We start from the raw sequence: 25,949 nt of genomic DNA on the forward strand, positions 1-25,949 counted from the left end.
GCAGGAATTAGTTCTTACAATAAAGTTAACTCCAATTCCCACTTTCGTTATCCATGCTTAAAACAGACACATACAAACACACACACACACACACATGAAGTGTATAATACACCTCCTAGTCTAGCTTTTTAAAGAGGCTACAGCATGGTTGTTAAGAGTGTATACTCTGGAGCCAGCCTGCCTGGGTTCAAAATGCTAGACCTGCCACCACTTACTGTGTGACTTTGGGTAAATTATTTAATCTACCCCATGGAGTTTCTCTGAGTTAAAAAGTTAATATAGGGCGCCTGGGTGGCTCAGTGGGTTAAGCCGCTGCCTTCGGCTCAGGTCATGATCTCAGGGTCCTGGGATCGAGTCCCGCATCGGGCTTTCTGCTCAGCAGCGAGCCTGCTTCCCTCTCTCTCTCTCTGCCTGCCTCTCTGTCTACTTGTGATCTCTCTCTGTCAAATAAATAAATAAATAATCTTTAAGAAAAAAAGTTAATATAAGAGTACTTAGAAAATAGCTAACATTTATTGAAAATTTACTTTTTTTCTGATTTTACAGTTTACCTTCTGTTTAGTATATATGACAATGGTGACTAAAGAGTCTGTCTGGAACCAGTCATAGCTGTGAAATATTAAAAGAATGAATAATTACATTGACAATCATGTACTAAAATATTAAATCATTAAATATATGACTTAAAATATATATGGTTTAAAATATACAATATGACTTAACATAAATATATGATTTTAAATATATGGCTTAAAATCTGCCGTGAGAAATGTATTTATCTAGGTAAACATTTTTCTAAATAATGGGGTGGGGGGCATCTTACCCTTATATAAGTGGTAATTATTTCTGAATTTAAAATACCTATACTAACATGTATTCCAACTTAGATTAAAACAAACAATATCCTTGACAAGATACTTTTTAGAAAGGTTACAAGTACTACTAAAATCTTTTATCAGAGTAGTAACACAACATATTTTCTTAAGAAGCATGAAAAAATCTACATACTTATTACCTTCACTCCCTCCCTGTCACAAATACATGATTATTCAAGATATTAATTCATCAAGGTCTTTTAATGGCTCAACAGTAAAACTCAAGTTAAAACTAACTTTTGTTTTGTAATAGCGGTTCATCAAACTGATACTGTTTTTGCATTTCTTACATATAAGAGGACACCCACAGGTAAACCTTAGAGGTGTTATGTCCTTACATTAAAACTGTATATGAAATACTTTAATAGATTTAACAAATATAGCAGGATGCTGCTGTTATAGACTGGCGGTAGAGAGAAAAGCAGAAAGAGAAAAAAAATCACAAAGAATGTTTAGAACCCTGAAGGCATCTACAATGTTAACATTAACAAAAATATATATGGATCAAATAATTTACTAAGACTGTTGCTGTGCAGTGCATTTTAAAAACAAAATACAGTAATTGAGTAAATAATGGTATGGTCATTTTATGGCAGGTAGACAAAAAATGCTTTTGCAGAATATTTAATGACATAGGAAATTGCTCATAGAAAACATTGCAATGCCAGTATTATCAAAATAGAATACAGAAATGGTGTAATATGAATCTAAGTGGGTAGAATAAACCAAATATTAAGTATATATCTAGATAGAATATGACTGATTTTATCACTTGCTTTTTTGTATTTCTCCATATTTTTCAAGTTTTCTACCATGAATGCAGACTTTATAATCAGATAAAAATATTTTTGAATAGTTTGTTAAAGTGAAAAATATTTTTAAGTTTAAAGTTTTTTAAACACAAAGATTTAAACACAATGGTCTTTAAACTGGATCAAACTTCAGTTATACTAAAAATTCACATTTACAGGAAACAGCTCATTCTCCAACAATGCCTGATAAATGGGACACTACAGCTCTTGTGTCAAAGAAGCATGATTAATATATATTAATATAACTTTAATATATATTAATATAAGTTAATATAACTTTGAGGCAATAACTCAAAGTCAGAGCTGTTTATTTTTTTTTAACGTGTATGTTTTGGTGTAGAACTGATTTAGCTTTAAAAAAGCATAACAAGAATGCATACCTTGGAGAACTAGGACCTTCTTTGGCAAGTGTATCTGACACTTGGCTCTTGGGAAGCATGCCTTCACAAAGAAAAACAAAACAGCTAGTTTTTTCATCTAGAAAGCATCTATCTTTTTTGTTTTTAGTAAAGGTATTAAAACATCATAAAAGGACACAAATCACAGATATACTATGTAATGAATTTTCATAAAGTAACACATACCCTTGAAGTTAGCACCATTCCTCTGCCTCCTTCCAATCACCAGCCCTTCTCCAAGCACCCATTATTCTGACGTCTAGTAGCATCATTAGTTTCTGCCTATATTTGACCTTTATAAAAATGTAATCATATAATATTTTCTCTTTTGGTCTGGCTTTTTTTTGTCCTGCATTACAGACCTTACATTAAATAAGCATGATTGATAGTGAGCAATAAGTCAAACTTTGAGGTTTCTGAGATTTTACCCATGCTGTTTGTTGACTCAAGTCAACAGTAGTTTGTTCCTTTTTATTACTAAATATTACTACATTGTATAAATACATAGAATTTACACATTTTCCTGCTGATGGACATTTTGGCTGTTTCCAGTTTTTGGCTACTAGACACAAACAGCACTGTTAAAAACATTCTTGTGTATGTGCATGTACATTCTTAAAGAACGTGTATGTACATTTCTGGTAAGTTTTTAAGGTGTGTGTATGTTCAGCTTCAGTAGATGCTGCTAAACGCTTTTCTAAAGTGGTTTTACCAAATGACGCTTTTTACCAGAAGTGTCTTGAGAGTTCCAGATGTTCCACAACCTCAGTGACACACGGTATTGTCCTTTTCCCATCGCAGTCATTCTTGTGGGCATGCGTCAACACAGCATTTTAAAAAGCCCACTAAAACTGCAGTTTTCAAATGAAAACTCTGAGACATGCAAGAACTCTGGAGATTCTGGAAGCACTGTTTCCCTCCCACAACTGGAGTGCATTGTTACCTGCAAGGTTCAGTTTGGGAAAAAGGAGGCCTGCTGCTAAAACACTTTTGAAAATCACTGTATCAGTTAAACTTCTATCCCTCAAACTCGGCAGGAAAACAAATATTATGTTTAGTCTCTGGTGAGTCTTAGAATTCCCACATTAGAAGTCACAGTAATTAGGGGCACCTGGGTGGCTCAGTGGGTTAAAGCCTCTGCCTTCGGCTAAGGTCATGATCTCAGGGTCCTGGGATCGAGCCCGGCATCAGGCTCTCTGCTTGGCGGGGAGCCTGCTTCCCTTCCTCTCTTTCTCTATGGGTCTCTCTGTCTACTTGTGATCTCTGTCTGTCAAATAAATAAATAAAAATCTTAAAAAAAAAAAAAGAAGTCACAGTAATTAGATAAGGTCAGAGAGGGGAGGCACCTTTCAGACAGGTTAGTTGAGAGGTTTAGTTTAGAGGTTTCCAGGATTCTTTCGGGCCAAGACACTTCTGTTTAAATCCAACTTAAGTGCAAGCACAGGATATCAAACAGCCATATTTTGGGGGATGAGGCTGATCACAAGTTCTGAGCTCAGGCCTTACTCAGTTTCCATCTCTTCCTATGTAACTCCACAGGACACAATTAACTTTCAGGTAAACAAAAGAAGTCTCAGAGATTTGACATAACAAAGCCAAAGTTATGAACTAACTAGTAGTGAACCCTAAAGAAGAATGTTTTACTAGGAAACTGAAAGTATAACAAACGAACTATAATAATTAAAATGTATTTTTGTCTAAAATGACAAAAAATAAGAAAAGATAACCTTATTAAATTATTTGAAAATCATTGGAAAGATATTTTACTAAGAGATTAATGTCATTTATCTTTTGGAGGCCTTATACGATGTATCACAATCTAACAATTTGTGTAAGAAAAAGCCATCAGCAGGATTCATAGATTGTTAGTCAATTTTGATCTTATTAGGACCTGATTAGGACCAACAAATCTGGATTTGAGGTGTCAGCACTATGACCTTACAAAAACAACCATATCTGCTTCCTCAAATTCAAACTAGTAAGAAAATCTGCCCTGCAATCTCATGGGAGAGGAAAGGAGCCAACTTCCACGCCTTCTAAAAACCTATACAGTATCACACAAATACAACTCTTTAAAACAGAATAATGTCACAGGCTGTGGAATGTGTCTTGAGTTCAACATTTACCAAGCAGAACAAAACACCTTATATATAATATTCTTCTAGAAATGTTGAAGAAATCTGTGGTGACTATGGGATGGAGCAAAATAATTAAAGTTAGGTGGACTAAATGAACATTCTTCTCCATAGCAGCATAAAGTGCTGCTTTGTGACTGATGTTAATTTGAAGGGATCAGGTCTCTTATGGAATACCACAGCAGTTTATCTCATCCAGTATTTAAAACAGCTGTTTGAATAATGACAGAGCAGGCAGACAACACATCTCCAAATACACAGACTTACCACATACTTAAATGAGCCAAATATGAGAAGCAACTAACAAATATAAATATTACAATCTCATAGAATCCCAGATCATAATAGGTAGCTGTGCTGACCAGATCACTTGTGGAGTGTCAATATTCCATTCTCAAGACCACCTTGAACTCAGGTCTAAGTTAAATGCAGTGCATCCAGAGGAGGGCAATAGGAAAGTAAAGGTTCTGGAAGCCATATGTGGTGGGAATGGAAATGCCCAGTCCATCATCAGTCTTTAAGTGATGAGTCTTTAAATGAAGCTTGTATGCCTAGTATCACTAAAGAGTCAATCATCGGATGAAACCCAAGATGGGCCCTTCATTGAACGCAGCCAGCATTACACTATGAGACAAAAAGCTTCTGGTATTACATCACAAAGGGCAATATATCATTCTACAATACAGACTTGTTTATTCAAGTTAAAAAAGAAAAGGTAATTCAGTAATCTACTTTGTAGCTGTATTTCTGTAACTTTCTTTTATAAATATGGAGAAAAAAAAACTATAAAATAGTGCAATCAGAGCAGTGCCAGGCATATCCTAGGAGTCAGTACTGACCACTACACCATACTTATTTTGGTTTCCTTGGAGGGCGGGGGTGGAGGCAATGCATGGTGGACAAAGGTAGCTATAATTCTGAGTCAAACGTAATGGCTGAGTAAGCCAGAGCTGCTGAGCCTGGTAAAGTAGTTTAATAGGCTACTCAGGATCTGAATGCAAACATCAGTGTTGAGCTCCATGCCAGAGGGATGCGACTTGCTCAATATTGCTTCTGTGGGTAGAACTCCTCATCACTACAAATATTCAAGATGAGGGCAGATTATCACATATTTGGGGATGTTACAGGAGGGACAACTTACTGTAAGAGTAATGGCTGGAAAATGGGATCAAAAATGTTCTGCCAAATCCCCTAAGTTAGGCAAGTGAAGACATCTTTTGTACATAAAAAAAAAAAAAAAAAATCTAAATACTAACCCCAAATAATCGTGTAAAGCAATTATGTATGTGAATGAACCCATGTGAATGTGATCCATTTTTTTTTTTTACCATAAATATATATGACTTACCATTTAAGACTTTCTTTTCTTCATGATAGTCTGTACAGTGATTTAGGGGAAAAAGCCAGGTGAGAATAGTATAACATCAAAGAGAATATCAGTTAATATTATATTTGAAGATAACAGCCCTGTTTTTGAAGGGTTCTCTTTTAAGGTCTAAAGAGAAAAACAAGGCTAATAAACAGCTGGCCTATGTTAGAAATAAGGAAAATTCCTCTCTGAAAATTATCAGGCCATTTCTTCTTCAGGTGTTTACTTCCCACTTAACTGAGTTTTTTCTACTTCTTTAAACATTTTTTTTCTAGCATCTAGGTTAATTTCTTTAGAAAGCAGATAAAAACACAAGTTTTTCCCAGGTTATCATACTCTAAAGTAGTCAAAATTATCCAGAATTTATTACATTATACTTTATAAATAAGACATACATTTTAACAACCCAAAGACAGACACCTTATTATCTTTCTTATCTAGAACAGTACTTAAAAATGATTATTGTTACTCCAAATTTAAATGGCAAAATAATAAAAATATAAGACTTTCACTGTATATACAGTGCACTACAATTAGTGTTACAACCCAGGAAAATTTACCAGGTATTTTCTTTCAGGATGGCAGCCAACTCACAAATCTACGTTGTATTTTGATCACCACAGGTACCACACCATATGGTCAAAATAAAACCCTCAGCAAGTTAACAGAGTTAAAAAAAAAAAAAAAAGACAAGCCAACAAAATATTCAAATAGAAAACTGACATATCGTTAAAGTGAACTTGTTTATAGAAAAAGAAACTCAACTACTTAAATGAAAGCTTTCAGATTCTTTATGTTCTGATTTTTCAATCAACCAGAGATCCTGTAATTACTTCCACTTCACTTAACTATCATAAAATAATCATGATTTAGGAGGCCAGATGAATACTGTTTTTATTTTCCTTATTTTACTGAAATAATTTCATAGCTGAAAGGGATCCTTAACAACATACAGCAAATTACCATCTGATCCCCTCATTTAAGACTGAAAACCAGAGGTCAAGGACTTGGATGAAACCCACAGCTCTTCAGCAACAGAGTCAAGATTGGACTTCGTCTTCTGAAACTCAGCATCCTACATCTTACTATGCCATTGCTAGTGTTAATACTTAATACCTCCTAGAAAGACAAAAGACCTAAAAATCATTTAAATTATACCTCAAAATGAGCTTTATCAAGTGCCAAGTAAAAAGCTAGTCATTACAGTTCCCAAGGGATCACTGATGTCGCTGCTTGATCACTTACTTTCATCAGTGGGTTTCATCTGTCTTTCCCACTGCAGTTGTGATTGCTTTATCTTAGAACAACAAACTCACAGATACAAGTATCTGTGCACCACATAGTTGGCAGTTTGAGGAATCTCATTAATCAAGAAAAACAGTTTGGTTTTAATCGAAGAGGGTCACAGATTTTTGAAAAATTGCCCCAGGTAATTTGTTTCTAGGGGAAAATGTACATTTATCTCATATGACTTACTTTCTGCCTGATGTGAACTGATTGAACCTGTCAGAACTTTCTGGATCCTACTAAATAGGTAATTTTTTCCCAAGTCTCTTTTTTTTTTTTAATACAAAGTACCAGGAGGAAGAAATCTTCTACTTAAATAATCTAAATCATGTTTAAAAACTCTACTAGTCCTGGGGCGCCTGGGTGGCTCAGTGGGTTAAGCCTCTGCTTTCGGCTCAGGTCATGATCTCAGGGTCCTGGGATCGAGCCTCGCATCGGGCTCTCTGCATGGCAGGGAGCCTGCTTTCCTTCCTCTCTCTCTGCCTGCCTCTCTGCCTACTTGTGATCTCTCTCTCTGTGTCAAATAAATAAATAAAATCTTTAAAAAAAAAAACCAAACAAACTCTACTAGTCTTTGCAACTCTTTTAATAAGCTGAAACACAGAAATAAAAGACTATTTTGTATTATTAAGCATATTTACATCTGAGTCATCTTAGTCACATAAGACTGACAAGAACTCTGATATTCTGCCTAGATAATTAATTCCACCATTTAACTGGTTCCATGACCAAAAAAAATTTGTATTTTCTCACAATGTTGGTTAAATTGCATTACTCTGGTAAGAATCTCTGCTTTCTGGAGAGATCACAGTCATTTTGAAAACAAACACTGCAATTTATAGACCAAATGCAACTATTTGTTGGTAAGAGGGTGGTTGGGAATTTTTAATTGTGACCCCAGTCTAGTTTACCTCTGCTGGGTGGAGCCATGGAGGACTCCTCCGAGATAAGAAAGAAAAATTCTTTTACCAGTATCCTCATTCTTTGATAAATATTTATTGATCATCATCTTAATAGAGATATTGGTATAATATAAAACCATTTTGATAAAAAGTTAGGAAAATATAAATATGTTCAGTGTGCTTACTGAATTACTAAAATTACCCCAAAATTTGGAAAGATTCATAATGAAAGTAGTGACGTGGTTAACTTTGGGTGTGTATGGGAGGGGGAACAAGTAGATGGGAGACAGGTATGACAAGGGCACTACTGATACTTGAATCACGTGAATGCATTATTTACTCAAATAAATTAAATAAACAGAATTTAAAATAAAATGATATGTTCTTTTGAATACATACAATATGATAATGCTTTAAAAGAGGTATGTAGGTTAGGTATAGAAGCATAGAGGAGGGTATCTCTACTTGAAAGGAATCTGAAAGGACTCCATTGAGGAGGTAATATTTTAGCTATGTTTTGAAAACATGCAGACATTTGTCACAAGGTCCTGTAGAAAAGCATTCGAGACCTCAATGTGAGACAGGAATCCATCAGAATCCTACAGGAGAACATAGGCAGTAACCTCTTCGATATCAGCCACAGCAACTTCTTTCAAGATGTGTCTCCAAAGGCAAAGGAAACAAAAGCGAAAATGAACTTTGGGGACTTCATCAAGATCAAAAGCTTCTGCAGAGCAAAGGAAACAGTCAACAAAACAAAACGGCAACCCACGGAATGGGAGAAGATATTTGCAAATGACAGTACAGACAAAAGGTTGATATCTAGGATCTATAAAGAACTCCTCAAACTCAACACACACAAAACAGATAATCATATCAAAAAATGGGCAAAAGAGATGAACAGACACTTCTCCAATGAAGACACACAGATGGCTATCAGACACATGAAAAAATGCTCATCATCACTAGCCATCAGGGAGATTCAAATTAAAACCACACTGAGATATCACCTTACACCAGTTAGAATGGCAAGACAGGAAACGTGTGTTGGAGAGGATGTGGAGAAATGGGAACCTTCTTACACTGTTGGTGGGAATGCAAGTTGGTGCAGCCACTTTGGAGAACAGTGGGGAGATTCCTCAAGAAATTAAAAATAGAGCTTCCCTATGACCCTGCAATTGCACTACTGGGTATTTACCCCAAAGATACAGATGTAGTAAAAAGAAGAGCCATCTGTACCCCAATGTTTATAGCAGCAATGGCCACGGTTGCCAAACTGTGGAAAGAACCAAGATGCCCTTCAACGGATGAATGGATAAGGAAGATGTGGTCCATATACATGATGGAGTATTATGCCTCCATCAGAAAGGATGAATACCCAACTTTTGTAGCAACATGGATGGGACTGGAAGAGATTATGTTGAGTGAAATAAGTCAAGCAGAGAAAGTCAAGTATCATATGGCTTCATTTATTTGTGGAGCATAACAAATAACATGGAGGACATGGGGAGATGGAGAGGAGAAGGGAGTTGAGGGAAATTGGAAGGGGAGATGAACCATGAGAGACTATGGACTCTGAAACACAGCCTGAGGGTTTTGAAGGGGCGGGGGTGGGAGGTTGGGGAACCAGGTGGTGGGTAATAGAGAGGGCATGTATTGCATGGAGCACTGGGTGTGGTGCAAAAACAATGCATACTGTTACGCTGAAAAGAAATTAAAAAAAAAAAAAAGCATTCTAGGAAGACAAAGGCTGAGCCTTTATATCTGAATGTTTTACATTTGTCATGGAGCTACACACCTCATCTTCTCTTATTTCAGAAACCCTGTGGATTTGGGGTTAGATAATTTGGGCTGGATAATTCTCTGCTATGGGGGTCTATCCTGTGCACTATTGGGTATTCAGGAACATCACTGTCCTCTCCACTTGCCACTAGAAGGCAAGTAGCACCTACTTTAGTTGTGACCACCAGAATGTCTCCAGACATTACTCCCTTGTGGATTTTGGCATATATAAATATTAGTATAAATATACATATAAATATAAATGTGAAAAAGTGGATAACTTTAATGAGGTGATTCTCTGCCTTACAAAAGGAAGCATCCATGTGTTCTTCAAATGGCAGAATTCTCCAGTTGATAACTATAGTTTTTAAGTAAGATACATATAAATACAAACCTCAGTATCTTCACTTTTATTTTTATTTAAATTAAAAAAAATTCTTGGGGCGCCTGGGTGGCTCAGTGGATTAAGCCGCTGCCTTCGGCTCAGGTCATGATCTCAGGTTCCTGGGATCGAGCCCCACGTCGGGCTCTCAGCTCTGTAGGGAGCCTGCTTCCTCCTCTCTCTCTGCCTGCCTCTCTGCCTGCCTCTCTGCCTAGTTGTGATTTCTCTGTCAAATAAATAAAATTAAAAAAAAAAATTAAAAAAAATTAAAAAAAATTCTTTTGTTTCAAGCTTTTATTGAAATTCCAGTTAGTTAAAAAAAGGCGGGGGGCAAGTGGGAGGGGGAAAAATTCCAAATTAATTAACATACAGTATATCTTCACTTTTAAAGTGAAGGTGTTAGAACAGCTCCTAACTCCTCTTTCATCAGTAGTAGGCTACTGATCTATGGTACCAAGTGCGTTATTGTCAGTAACTGCTTGAGTGAGTGGGTGTAAAAATGAAAAAAATAAAGTATTAGAAACCATGATAAAGCAGTGAGAAATTAAGAAGAAACATTTGTGACATTGCACTATGACTTCCATTAAAATTTCTTAAAGTATACTTATGGTCTAAAACAGTGCTGCCCAAAATAAATATAATGCAAGCCACAAGCATAATTTTAATTTTTCAAATAACCACATTAACAAAATAAAAAGGGGCTGGTTAAATTAATTTTAATAATATATTTTTTACTTAACACAATATATCCAGAACATAGATTATCATTTCAACATGTAATCACTGTAAAATTAATGATACATTTTACATTCATTTTTCAAATTAAGTCTTGAAATGCAATATTTACACTTTTAATGCATCTATGTTTGAAGGAGACATATTCTAGCACTTGATAGCCATAGGTGTTTTGTGCCTATAATAATGGCAGCAAAGGATTAAAATAAAGGTAAAAAGCAAGAACATTTTTCATCTTTGCCAGAGAATGAAGTGTTCCACATAAATAAGTAATCAAGAACTGAAGCTTTTTAAGCAAAATTTCTCCTTTTATTCATTATTAATATCTTTCTAAAGCACAATACAAACCATAATACTTTTTAAACAAAGGATTATTTTAAAAAGCACTGATTCCTTGCTTGATAAGGATTCACTAGTATTATGTTTTGGGGTTTCTTTGTTTTTGTTTCTGTTTTTTTAAGATTTTATTTATTTATTCATGAGAGAGAGAGAGAAGCAGAAGCAGAGGGAGCAGAAGGGAGCCTGATGCAGAACTCGATCCCAGTACCCTGGGATCATGACCTGAGCTGAAGGCAGACATTAACTGATTGAGCCAGCCAGGTACCCCCACTAGTATTATGTTTTATATTCTACACAGTTAAGCTCCTGTTTTCTTCCTAGACACTCACGCATTTTGCCACTGCCATACTAGAAACCACCAGATAAACTGAAAATTACCCTTCCAAAATTGGCCAACTGTAGGGATGCCCATAAAATGCCTGGATTTTGGATTCCCTTGGTTTGGGGTCTGCAGGCCACCTACCAAAAAGAGGGTGCCAGGGATCTTGTATTGAAAGAAGGGGATGAATAAAATTCCTCTTTGCTGTAGCCCCTGTCGTCCCACCTCCCCCCCACAAATCCTCAGGCTGGCAATAGTTTCTTTTCACCTACTGTTCACACCTCATCTCTGGTTTCAGTCTCTATTCCCACTTCATCTGTTTTTATCCTCTGTTCCCATCTCATCTAGAAGTTCTAACTGCAGATTGAACACATGTTCTGGTTTACCAGAGTCACAGTTTATCCCCTGTCATCCCAGCACAATTACTAACAGAGCCTCCCTGCAAACTCAGAACTCCCCCAGTTTGGACAACACAGCTATCCCATTCTAGTAAAAATTTTTTTTAATGGAAATGCTTTTTTTTTTAGTTTTAACTCTAATTACTACTTAATTTTTTTTTTTTAACTATTAGGTTAGTCACCACACAGTATACCATTCTAGTAGTTTCTATCAATAAGGCCAGCTGAGTTTGATGATCAATCCCTGCCCAAGGGCACAAGTGGTACTTACATTAAAATGGTACTTCACCTTAATTATCATGAATATTCCTTATTTCTGACACATTTAGATCTTCCTCTTTAGTTACTCTGTTCCTTTTCATATGCTCTACTCCTGAGGGCTAGCCTGGAGTTCAAACTGTATCTTGTTAGATCTTACGTCTCAACTATTAAAAAAACCCGATCCCCTTACTTGCAGTCAACACCTTCCTGATTTATGAAATTCTAGTTTTTGTTCCCTAATTCTTTGCAAGTTGTCTCATCACTACCCACTACTGGCCTCACCCTAGCAAAACATAGATATATCCAAAAAGGCTTTATAGCAAAACACAGATTCACAGCCCTCTTCTCACATGTCATGGCAATAGGAATGGTAACACTTTCGTTTTCACAGAAACAGAACTATCTTTCAGGTGAAACACACTAGTTCATGCTAGTTTATATGTAATAATTGTAGGAATACAAGAAAGAATAGAAAACGGAAGCAGCCTCAGTCCTGCAGGAGTGGAGGGGCAAAGGGAGTTAGGACAGCAACTGCTAACTATCTCTACCATGTATGGGTCAGCAGCTTCTCCTGTGCTAGGTGCTCAGCAAACATGACTTCTCTGAATCCTCACAATGACAGGAGGATGTTTCGTTCTTAAACCCCATTTTACTGCTAAGGAAAACCCTCAGATCTGCTCATTGATGTCAAAGAACATAACAGCTTATGAGTGGCAGAGATGCGATCTGAACCCATGTTAGTGTCTATGAAACTTGTACCCTTTCTGTAGATCCTCTGCTGCCTCAGTAATCAATATCAGGGCCAGGAAAAGTGCTAAAAAGGAAACTTTTAATTTATGAATACTTAATACCTACTCCATATCTCATTCTGGGTAAGAAATGTGTTTGCACTCCCCTGCGCCAGGAGGAGGAGGAGGAGAGAGAACGCTCATTATGGTGTCACTTCTTTATGATTAGGATTTAATTAGAAAGTCTGTTTCCTAGACCCCTCAAACCCCGCTGATTTGGTTTCCTGGTTGTTTTATTTTTCTTCCTTGTCTTAACTACCTGTATTTCATCTTTATTGTTACTGAATGATTTAAGTTGCCAATTATTTTCTCTCAGCATTTTTTTTCAAGATTTTTTTTTTTTATTATTTATTTGACAGACAGAGATCACAAGCAGGCAGAGAGGCAGGCAGAGAGAGAGGAGGAAGCAAGCTTCCTGCTGAGCAGAGAGCCCGATGGGGGGCTCAATCCCAGGACCCCCGGATCATGACCTGAGCTGAAGGCAGAGGCTTTAACCCACTGAGCCACCCAGGCACCCCTCTCTCAGCATTTTTAAGATACTGTTCTATTGTTTTCTGGCTTCTACTGTTTTTCTGATAAATAAATGGTAACAGCTAACAGATTACAGCAATGGCCACAGTCGCCAAACTGTGGAAAGAGCCAAGATACCTTTCAAAGGACAAATGGATAAAGAAGATGTGGTCCATATATAAAATGGAATATTATGCAGCCATCAGAAGGATGAATACCCAACTTTTGTATCAACACAAATGGAACTGGAAGAGATTATGCTGAGTGAAATAAGTCAAGCAGAGAGAGTCAATTCTCATATGGTTTCACTTATTTGTGCAGCATAAGGAATAACACAGAGGACATTGGGAAATGGAGAGGAGAAGTGAGTTGGGGGAAACTGGAGAGGAAGACAAACCATGAGAGACCGTGGACTCTGAGAGACAAACTGAGGGCTCTGGAAGGGAGGCAGGTGGGGGGGTTGGGTGAGCCTGGTGGTGGGTGTTGTGGAGGGCATGTATTGCATGGCATGGAGCACTGGGTGTGGTGCATAAACAATGAATTCTGGAACACTGAAAATAAATAAATTTTTAAAAAAAGGTTACATGAGTTAGCTGTCAATTCAGCAGGCACTGGTTTGTCAGAACATCTGTCTCTGGTGGCTGTTTCCAAATTTTCTCATTGTCTTTAGTGTTCTGCAGTTTTACTACAAAGAGTCTATGCATGGATTTCTTTTTATTTGTCTTGTTTGGAATTGCTGAACTGCCTGAATTTGAGGATTTATGACATAATTTCTGGAAAATTCTTAGTCATTATCCCTTTAGATATCCTCCTTCTCCCTACCAGGGGAGAAATCCGAATACAAGTGGCAGATCCGCCACGACTCTTGACTGTTTTTCTACCCATTTGTTTTTCTGTTCCACATTCTGTATAATTTCTGCTGCTCAATCTTGCAGTTCACTGAGCTCTTCTGCTATGTCTAAACTCTTTGGCTATTTGTGCTATGTAGTTGTCATCAGCTCTATTTTTCACTTCTAGACGTTCTATTTATTTTTATTTTTTTAATTCAACAGGATTCTTTTTAATCGTGCTTTTTATTTGTTACTAACACATTCTTTTAAATAAAGTATTTTAAATATGTTTCTGATTATATTTATTCTGTATGCAAATAATGAAGTCCTGGGGTAAAAATCTGCTTGTTTCTGCTGCCCCATTTCCTCATGTTGCCTAATTTATTATCTGTACTAATAATTACCTATTGTGTACCTGTGGATATTTTGAGGGTTTTAGGTTGAAAGTGTGTTTCGCCATTAAAAATTTGTATATACCTCTGCCAAACAGCCTGGGAAACCACTAATGAGAGGCCATTTTACTTTTTGATTTGAGGTTTCTGAGACCACATAGGTGGAACATATTTGAATTTCCAACTCTTATGTAGGCAGGGCTGTGGTTACAAATTCTCAGGAGAAGTCTCTCTTTCCTCCCTATCACCTCATAAACAAGGTCAGGGATGACAAGATAACCTAATATCTCCCTTGTTGTTGGACAATTTTTCTTTATTTTAAAGCTTTCCCATTTCACTGACCATCTAGACCTTCAAGAGTCCAAGCCATAGGCAGGTGTCTCAGTTCCAACTTCCTTCCTTTACAGACCCATAGTCTGGTCTCCCATTCTGTATGACCATTAAAATTCCAGTGTGGCTCTTAAGTTGCCAATATCTAGATCATTCCTGGAGGGAAACAGAGGTAGCTTATCACCCTGGATTGCTGCTTTTACTTACTCTTTTTGTATGGAGAAATATCTGGAAATTTCCTTTTGAACTCATCTGCTTATTTTAAATGGTGTTTGTTGTATTTGGTGAAGCATTCTGAGGATGATCTGTCTTTCATTTCCAGGGAGGTGGAAGGAAACCAGTAAAGTCCTTTTACTAATTTCATGTCTCGTATGGACTAAAAACCTAAGGAGCCTGCGATACTTTCTGTATTACCCTGATTACCCTGAATGGTAACATAGAAGAACACATGACAGCTAGTACAAGATTATGTAAATGAGTTAAACAACAGTCAGGATGAGGTAACAGTAGTCATTTAGAAACTTCAGTTAATATCATGTCTCCTGCTAACAGTGAATCGGTGAACTTAGGAGTCAATTAAAAGGAGAAAGGAATTGGTTTACAAAAGGAAATGGGTTTGGGCACCTGGGTGGCTCAGTCAGTTAAGCGTCTGCCTTCAACTCAGGTCATGAGCCCAGAGTTCTGGGATCAAGTCCCGAGTAAGGCTTCCTGCTCAGCGGGGAAGTCTGCTTCTTCCTCTACCCCTCCCCCTGCTCATGATCTCTCTCTCTCTCTCTCTCACGTAAATAAATAAATAATCTTAAAAAAAAAAAAAAGTAAATGGGTTTACAAGAATTTCCACATACTAGAGGTCAGACAAGGTCAGACTAGTATGCTTTTGGTATACACACATATTGGTTTGTGTGTAGGAAGATAGGAAGAAAAAGAATCCTTTCTGAGCATCTGTTACAGTGGCGAAAGGAAGTTCACTCACGTTAATACTTAGCCCTATTTATCATTTTATATATATATAGATAGATAGATATCTGAGATATATATCTCTGAGGCTCAGAGATAGAAACTGGCCCAAAGAAGGTACAGCCAATAGGCCATGGAGCCAGGGTTCAAGTCTAGGTATTCCTGTGCTGCTTCCACACTGCTGATGAGGCCTCTGGCAATAAGGCCTTGAATTGTAAGACTCACTGAACTAATAAACAGAAGACTCAGGTCAAACAAGCCAATTTACTTCTAATTTGAGTGTCAAAGTCAGGAGTTATTCAAAAGAAACAACTACCACTTCTTCCATAGTAAAGAATCAAGCAAGACAATTCTGCTATTCCTAATGCATGTCTAAAACTTTCAGAGAGTGTTTTTCTGAAATAAGCTTGGGAGGTAAAGAGGGGATCTCCAACACCATACAGATTACAGAGTCAGGTCAGAAGGTAAGGGGAAGAAATCGGTATATTTTAAAAGCAGCTTAAAATCAGAACATGTTTTCCATACTAAAGGAGGGAGAAGGTTCAAAGCAAATGGGAGACAAATTTTGGAAGGAAAAAATTCGCTGTATAACTTTATATATTTTCTGATTGAGTCATGTGAATATATTGCATATTCAGAAAGCAAAATTCTAAAAAACTAGTCTAAAAGTCAACTCTAACGAAATGTCCTGGCTAATCTATATAACAACAGAATAAAAGGCTAATGAAAACTATCTAAAGAGTAAATAAAGTTGGTTTACTTCCATTTAATGCTCATTCCTCACACTGGGATTCCTCAAAACAGGTCAAAATTAAGATAAAGTCATTGCTTCATTCTAAAGAACTAAAGTACAATCTTTACAGTCACTAGATCGAGAGGCCAGTGAAAAATAAGAATAATACTGCAATTTATTTAAAACTATCTGTTGAAATCTTAGTAAAAAAAAAAAAAAAGTACATGCATGTCACATGTCACTGCCAGGTTAGCACCAGGATCGCTTACCTTTAGGAATAGCAGGCTTAATGGCCATTCTGCCAACCAGGCATTCTTTCAGCATTGATTCGTAATTGACCCAACGATGAACCTGGTATGGGATATAAATGAAAGAAAAGCAACATGACTCCAATTCCATGAGATGCTCTAATTTTATTCGCAGTCAAACTAACCATTCTTACATTGACTGTTCTGGAAAATTAAAAAGCAGGATTCAATTAGCCAATAAGGGAGCAACAGGAAGGCAGCATACAAAGGGATTCCTTAGAACAATGTTCTCTAAGTGTTGTCTGCAGATCTCTGGAGGTTCTTGACACCCTTTCAGATATCCATGAGGTCTCAATTAGATTCATAATAATACTGAGATGGTATTTGTCTTTTTCGCTGGTATTGACGCTTGCACTGATGTGGAAAAAGGAATGGTGGGTGAAACTGCTTGGATGCTGGCATGAGTCAAGGCAGCGGTTTCAATCTTTATATTCTTCACCATCACATACCCATGGGAGTCACAGGGGATTGGTTTCATTTAAAAATATCCTTCATGGGGACGCCTGGGTGGCTCAGTGGGTTAAGCCGCTGCCTTTGGCTCAGGTCATGATCTCAGGGTCCTGGGATCGAGTCCCGCATCAGGCTCTCTGCTCAGCAGGGAGCCTGCTTCCCTCTCTCTCTCTCTGCCTGCCTCTCTATCTACTTGTGATCTCTCTCTCTGTCAAATAAATAAATAAAGTATTAAAAAAAAAAATATCCTTCATGAAGGGGCACCTGGATGGCTCAGTCAGTTGAGCATCCAACTCTGGATCTCTGTTCAGGTCTTGATCTCAGGGTCATGAGTTCAAGCCCTGCATTGAACTGCACAGCATGGAGCCCTCCTGCGCAGCACGGAGCCCACTTTAAAAAAATCTTTCATGAGGTAGAAAAATGATTAATTTTTTTAAATCTAAACGCTTGAGTACAGGTCTTGTTGACAAAATGAGAAGTTCTCAAAAATATTTCTGCTCAAAGTAAGATGGTCACCTTGAGGAAAAATACCGAAGTAATTATTTGATTTGCAAAAACTGAAATGAACTTGTATCTCAGAAGTCTGTTTATATGTAAAAGAAAGAAAAAGACTGATAAACTGGTTATTCAGACTTGGGTATCTGACAGACATTTTCTCGAAAAGGAACAGACTGAGACTGTCACTTCAAAGAAAACAACTGACAGTATTTGTTGCCAGACTCACCAGTGGGAATTAAATTTAAATACCCCCTGGAGGACACCTTCTCAATATACATTAAAAGCCTAAAAAAAAAAAAAAAATTAAAAGCTCTTTCACTAAAATATTCACATATACACAAAGTTGTGGGTACCAGGATATTCATCATAGCAGTATTTATATTAGCAAATTACTGGAAATAATCTAGAGTCCAACTATAAAAGACCAGTAAAGGAAAACTAATACATTATTCAATAAAATACTAGATCATCAATAAAACAATCAGGTCAAATAACACTGACATAAGAATCTTTATGTACACTTCTAAGTAAATAAATATATACTAAAATAGCAAATACATACTACATAATTATAAATGGGCACTCATTTATTAATAGAAATTAAAATTTCATTTACCAAATATTTACAGAACATCCAAAGACATGTAAAGCAATATCCCTGGGGCTATAGCACTGGGTAGAATTTTGCAGTTAAAGAAGGAGAAACATACTCAAGGAGGCAAAAGTATGAGGTTTGTGAGTCATGGAACTAGTGATTTGCTCAAAGCACTTCAGTTTGCTCAAAGCAAAATGCGTGTTGAGAATATTTGCCTCAATACAATCAAATGCTACACTAAGGACTTTCAATTCATCCCACTGTCAATGGTGTGCATCTGAAGATCTGTAGAATGAGGTGCTAAGATGACTGTCTTAAACAACACGCATCCAGCTGTCATGTTATTTACATTGGTACTGAAGGCAAAGGATCAGGGCAATATTAAAATAGTAGGGCCAGAGAAGGTGATGATGACTTCATCTAAGGCAGTGGGAAGAGAGAAAAGGATGTAATGTTTAAAGATAGCATCACAGGATTTCGCCAGTGACTGGATATTGGTGAGTAATGAGGAAGGCAAAGATTATTCAAGTGGCTTCAAGTCCCGGATACCAGAAACAGGAAACAGCGGAATTTGAAGGCAAAACGACTAAATACCTACGGGTAATCAAACTGCCCATTAGGCATTTGGAAATAAAAACACAAGGTCAGAAGCACGATCTAAAGTAGAGACAGAAATTTGACAGTGAAAAGATAATTTAATATTTGTTGTACAACTCAAATACTAGCCCTGAATAAATACTTAAATATTTAAGGATACAAGAAGCTTGCCCACAGTTTCTAGAATATAAAGCTGCTTACTTCTGTGGTAAGTAAAGACTTAAATAAACATCACTGGTCCTGTTAAAGGCAAGGGGAATGCAGCAATCTGATTACTAACGTACTGTTTAAACTGCTAAAGAATTTAACAGTACAGCAGTTCTTGCGACTTCTCCAAAACTTAAATAAGGTTTACTTAAGTAAGTAAGGTCCACATAACCTCACAACTGAGATCACCTCTGTAACCTCCTGAGGCTGAATATACTCTTCCAAAAGAAGAGTTTCCCGTAAAATCTAGGTTATAGAACAGAAATAAGAAAAAGGTATGGCAGACAATTTTTCACACAAATGTTCCTAAACTTTTCTACTTAGCTTGCATTGCTAGACAATAACAAATAACAAATGACAATGGGAATTTGCCTTAAATCAGAGATAAGAACCTCCCAGGGGGAATGCTATTATGACCAATGGCCAAACACGACTTTCCTCCAACCCATGAAGAACATGAATAACAAATGGAATTCTGCTATTTAAGTAGATGCATTTTAGTACATTTAAATATAAAACAAATTTTATTTCTGGCAACCTGGTCAAAAAATAAATTCTAAAATAGATGAGAAGGTAGGAGAGACAGATATCAAATTGTATTTGTTCAGGAGTCAACTTGGGGGACATAGGTGGCTCAGTCAGTTGAGCATCTGACTCTTGGTTTCAGCTTAGGTCATGATCTCAGGGTCATGAGATACAGACCTGTGTCAGGGTCTGTGCTCAGCAGAGTCAGTTTGAGGATTCTCTCCCTCTGCCCCTCTATCCACTCACTCGTGCGCTCTCTCTCTAATAAATAATCTTTAAAAAAAAAAAAGTCAACTTTAAAAATAACCCAATCTCATTTTACTATCTTAATGGTAAAATCCCAGTACCACAACATGGATCATCATCATTAAAATACAAAGTAAACTGCTTCCTCCTCTCTCTCTCTGCCTACTTGTGATCTCTCTCTCTGTCAAATAAATAAATAAAATCTTTAAAAAATAAAAAAATAAAAAAAAAATAAAATAAAGGGGCGCCTGGGTGGCTCAGTGGATTAAGCCACTGCCTTCGGCTCAGGTCATGATCTCAGGGTCCTGGGATCGAGCCCCACATCGGGCTCTCTGCTCCGCAGGGAGCCTGCTTCCTCCTCTCTCTCTCTGCCTACTTGTGATCTCTCTCTCTGTCAAATAAATAAATAAAATCTTTAAAAAAAAAAAAAAATACAAAGTAAAAAAAAAATAAATAAATAAAATAAAATACAAAGTAAAGCTTATGTGAGACAAAGGCAAAGTTCTATTCTTCTCAAGATTGTTGTTTCAAAATACCAGTTCAGCTGACTGACAGTAGTTAACATATGTATGTTACTATGTTACACATATATATATGTTACATACGTAAGTTTCATCTATGTAACTTTTAAATTATATTATATAATATATAATTATATATATTTATATATATTATATATATAATTATAATTATATATATAATTATATAATTATATATAATTATATAAATTATATTATATAATTATATTATATAAAATATATAAATTATAGAAAATAAATTCTATAAAATTATATAAATTATATAAATATATATTATTAATTTTAAATAAAAAATTATATATTTCTATTATATATAATCTATTTCTATTAATATCTAATTTATATATGTAAATATACATATATTACATATATGTATATATGTATATTATAAATTATATATATTAATAGAAATAGATTTTCTATTCATTAATCATCTAACTTTCTATATGATATGCAGATTCAGTATAGCAAGACAGGCCAGTTACTTAACATTCCCCAAGGGAGAAAAAACTGAGTGCAGAGAAGCTAAATTTCTTGTTTTGTCTTCTATTACTGCCTTCCATGACCCAAACATCATCATCATCAAAATCAATCCAAACTGAGTAAATAGCTGCAAGCAGAGGAGAGAGCAAGCACTTAAGAGCAGATGCCCAGATACAGATTTGAAACTAGCTCTAAAATTTTATTAAAATCATTCAAAGGCAAATTAAACAAACAGTTGTTACTTACGAGCATCTTTCTACCTTTCAAAATTCAAGCCAACACATGTGAGAGTTGTGCAACTATTTTCTTTTTTTCTACAACAATCACACTGTTAAATCTAAGAGAACTTTTTCCCCTGTGATACTAAGATTACCTTCACCACCTTACCTGATCGAAGAGGTCAGTGCCATCGGATCCTGCTGCTCTCATTAGCTCATCTTCTCCACCGGGATGATACTCCATATATGGGCTAACATTATAAACAAAACCTATCCAAACAAGGGGAAATAATATCCTAAGTGAACTTTGTAAAAGTTGTACAAACTAGAAGTGTAAATTTCAATATACCTTTTCAAATACATTCTATTTAACAAATCATTATTTCAAAACAGTAAGTACATCAAGGGTCTAAGATTTCACCAGACTCAAAAGTTAACAAGTTAGCCTGCCAGTTTCATGGGTCCTGGTCAGAAACCGTCAGAAGCAAAGGGTAATTTACTACACACATCACAAGCAGTAGCTACAATATCAGCATGTGTGTGAGTTCTCCGAACCCCAATTCCTACAGACCTAAGTGAAGAGGCCCAGATAATACCTGTGCACAAATGTGCTGTACAACAGGAAGGGAAGTCTGAGTTTAGGAAAGTTGAATCTTTTATAATGAACAGGAAGTACATGCACCCTCTGTTCTGGGTGGAGGAGACATTATCTTTACTATACTAAACAGTAGGCAAGCCTGTCCTCTATACTCTAGCGGGAGTCTCAAGTTCTACTATGCAAAGTTGTTTACTATGCCAACATCCCCAAAAAGACTGCCCTTGCTTATAAGATGTGCAGGTTATCTATAAAACCTAAAGAGAACTGCCTCCTAACACAAAGGAATAATGAAACACTGTTTATGATTTTCAAAAGTTCTCTCTCTCTACTCCATTCTTCTCTACAGTCCTGGTAGGAAAATCTGATGAGAAAGAATCAAACTGCCACCCATGTGTCTGATCATCTCAGTGACCGCTGGGCAAGCAAGGGTGACTGGGCCACTGAGATACGCTCTGAGAAAACAAGCACAATCCTTCCCTGCAGCTGTCCAAGGAACAAAGATTCTTGTTGAGGTCTTTTTTTTTTTTTTAAGATTTTATTTATTTCTCAGGAAGAGAGAGATAGGGAGAAAGAATGAGTAGGGGGAGTTGCAGGCAGAGGGGAGAGCAGGCTCCCAGCTGAGGAAGGAGCCCAATGTGGGACTGGATCCCAGGATCCTGGGATCATGATCTGAGCCAAGGGCAGCAGCTCAACCAACTGAGTCACCCAGGCGCCCCTATTGTTGGGATCTTAATAATCCTTTTATCTTTTCCAAACATTTATCTCATCTGTTCATACATTTAAATATATCTTTATCTTAAAAAAAAAAAAAAAGGGAACAACAAATGGAGGAAAATTCACTCAATGAATAGCCTTCCCAAGGAAATGAGTTACTTTTTAATACTTTACTTGAAAAACTAGACAGTAGACAAATCCAGCCCTGAAGACATCTCAAGAGTACAATGAGAATAACTGGTTTTCTTTTTTTTTTTTTAAGATTTTATTTATTTATTTGTCAGAGAGAGATCACAAGTAGGCAGAGAGGCAGGCAGAGGGGGGGGGGAAGCAGGCTCCCCGCTGAGCAGAGAGCCCGATGTGGGGCTCGATCCCAGGACCCTGGGATCATGACCTGAGCCGAAAGCAGAGGCTTTAACCCACTGAGCCACCCAGGTGCCCTAACTGGTTTTCTTATACCTAGGACTATTCCCTCTTTATATTACGACCTCCATGAATTTAAATAACTTTAGGTAACTTAAAATTTTCATCCTGTATGATAATCTTGGGAGGAAAGAAGAGATTGGATTTCAGGCCCAAAAAGGTATTGTAGTTTTTCCATAAGTTTAATTTTAGAGAATAACCAACTAGGTAGATTTCTTTATAAGATGGCTTAAAAGCAACTTAGGCAACAAAAAGAAGTAAATTCACAAAATCTCTTTTAGCAGTTCTCCAAATAAGTCTGAGAAAAAAAAACTAAAATGACTGCTAGAGTTCTCTCCTTTCTTCTTCCCTATCCACCTTCTCTACCAAATTTGGAAGGAATTTTTCCTACTGTTTGTTGCTTAAAATCCACAGACCATAAATGCCAGAGGTAATGATTAGGATCAGAATTATTCCCAATAGGCTTTCTTTTGGTTTTTTTTTTGGTTTTTTTTTAAATTTATTTATTTTTATTTGCTTATTTACAGCATAACAGTGTTCATTGTTTTGGCATCACACCCAGTGCTCCATGCAGTACGTGCCCTCCCTATTACCCACCACCTGGTTCCTCAACCTCCCACCCCACCCCACCCCCTCCCGCCGCCCCTTCATAACCCTCTGGTTGTTTTTCAGAGTCCATAGTCTCTCATGGTTCATCTCCCCTTCCAGTTTCCCTCAACTCCCTCTCCTCTCCATCTCCCCATGTCCTCCATGTTATTTGTTATGCTCCACAAATAAGTGAGACCATATGATACTTGACTCTCTCTGCTTGACTTATTTCGCTCAGCATAATTTCTTCCAGTCCCGTCCATGTTGCTACAAAAGTTGGGTATTCGTCCTTTCTGATGGAGGCATAATACTCCATTGTGTATATGGACCACATCTTCCTTATCCATTCATCCGTTGAAGGGCATCTTTGTTCTTTCCATAGTTTGGCGACCGTAGCCATTGCTGCAATAAACATTGGGGTACAAATGGCTCTTCTTTTCACTACATCTCTATCTTTGGGGTAAATACCCAGCAGTGCAATTGCAGGGTCATAGGGAAGCTCTATTTTTAATTTCTTCAGGAATCTCCACACTGTTCTCCAAAGTGGCTGCACTAACTTGCATTCCCACCAACAGTGTAAGAGGGTTCCCCTTTCTCCACATCCTCTCCAGCACACGTTGTTTCCTGTCTTGCTAATTTTGGCCATTCTAACTGGTGTTAGGTGGTATCTCAATGTTGTTTTAATTTGAATCTCCCTGATGGCTAGTGATGATGAACATTTTTTCATGTGTCTGATAGCCATTTGTATGTCTTCGTTGGAGAAGTGTCTATTCATATCTTCTGCCCATTTTTTGATATGATTATCTGTTTTGTGTGTGTTGAGTTTGAGAAGTTCTTTGTAGATCCTGGATATCAACCTTTTGTCTGTACTGTCATTTACAAATATCTTCTCCCATTCCGTGGGTTGCCTCTTTGTTTTGTTGACTGTTTCCTTTGCTGTGCAGAAGCTTTTGATCTTGATGAAGTCCCAAAAGTTCATTTTTGCTTTTGTTTCCTTGGCCTGTGGAGACTTATCTTGAAAGAAGTTGCTGTGGCTGATATCGAAGAGGTTACTGATATTTTTCAAAGAGCTGGAGCAAATAATCCTAAAATTTGTATGGAGTCAGAAGAGACCCCGAATTGCTAAGGAAATGTTGAAAAACAAAAACAAAACTGGCGGCATCACGTTACCCGATTTCAAGCTTTACTACAAAGCTGTGATCACCAAGACAGCGTGGTACTGGCATAAAAACAGACACATAGACCAGTGGAACAGAGTGGAGAGCCCAGATATGGACCCTCAACTCTATGGTCAAATAATCTTCGACAAAACAGGAAAAAATATTCAATGGAAAAAAGACAGTCTCTTCAATAAATGGTGCTGGGAAAACTGGACAGCGATATGTAGAAGAATGAAACTCGACCATTCTCTTACACCATTCACAAAGATAAACTCGAAATGGATAAAAGACCTCAACGTGAGACAGGAATCTATCAGAATCCTAGAGGAGAACATAGGCAGTAACCTCTTCGATATCAGCCACAGCTTTCTTTTGTTTTTAAGACAGAATGCCTTACTTGGAATTTCAAACTTCCTCAGCAACCAAACCTCAACTAGAGTTTCTCAAGAACATGAAACCTACAACACACAATCATGAACCTTCTGTGACAGAATTTCATATGTTTCAGCAACTGGCAGAAGGATAAACGGGGCTTTGCCAGTTGTCCATAATCAGCATATAAAACCTAGAACATCCCACATGTGTTCTCTTCAACCTCTCAATCCTTTAGATTGACCCTTATCCTCGTATATTCTCACTCCAGACCTGAACAGCTTCCACGCTATTCAAATGGACAAATCTAGGAATGCTATAAAATCCCTCACTGTAAGGAATTGAGAATGTTAGTGTCTCTGTCCAAGGAATATTAGAGCCAACCACACTTGGCAGTGTTTTTAACTGTTTATTATGAGACGGAGCTCCCAAAATGCAACTGATGTTTTTCCTCTGGTACAGAGGGCTCTTTCTTCTCTTTTTTTCTTCCTCTATCTTATCTCCTTCCTTTTCCCTTTTCAAAAGCATTTCCTAACACTAAAACTTCAATGTGGCAGAAGAAAACAAATGCAAAGAATCTAACTTATGATTTTCTTTCATGCTTGCTTGTATTCTATTTGTACTATACTTGGTTTTTAGGCAGTAATTTCTTACATATAAGCCTCTAGCCCCCTATGTATTCTTACCACCTGGTTTTCAAAACTAATTTTGCTTGCAACTTCCTAAATTTTGTGATGACACAATTAACTTCTTCCTATAGCTCTAGTTGCTCAAGTATGGCAGATTTATAGAACCAACTTCCCATTAAATAAAAATACATGGTGTTTAAGGACCCACAGGCATAATCTCAAAGCTAGGCTATTAATAAATTCTGCACAACCTAAATCCTAATAA

The 25,949-nt window shown here is 36.9% G+C and overlaps 1 protein-coding gene across 3 annotated transcripts in view; it reads right to left on the reverse strand.

The window, feature by feature from the left end:
* LOC123942484 (cytochrome b5 reductase 4) overlaps positions 1–25,949 on the reverse strand; it is a 97,938-nt gene that overhangs the window by 44,938 nt on the left and 27,051 nt on the right. For 2 of the 3 annotated variants that reach the window (XM_046006436.1, XM_046006434.1), the window contains exons 3-7: positions 21,370–21,470; positions 16,804–16,885; positions 5,569–5,598; positions 2,068–2,128; positions 552–609 (exon numbers count right to left, since the gene is read on the reverse strand). In XM_046006436.1, coding sequence (XP_045862392.1) covers positions 552–609; positions 2,068–2,128; positions 5,569–5,598; positions 16,804–16,885; positions 21,370–21,470 — 332 coding nt within the window. The remainder of the gene's footprint in view (positions 1–551; positions 610–2,067; positions 2,129–5,568; positions 5,599–16,803; positions 16,886–21,369; positions 21,471–25,949) is intronic. The other variant, XM_046006435.1, reaches the window with a different exon arrangement.

This window comes from Meles meles, chromosome 5 (genome assembly GCF_922984935.1).
Source record: "Meles meles chromosome 5, mMelMel3.1 paternal haplotype, whole genome shotgun sequence".
NCBI lineage: Eukaryota > Metazoa > Chordata > Mammalia > Carnivora > Mustelidae > Meles > Meles meles.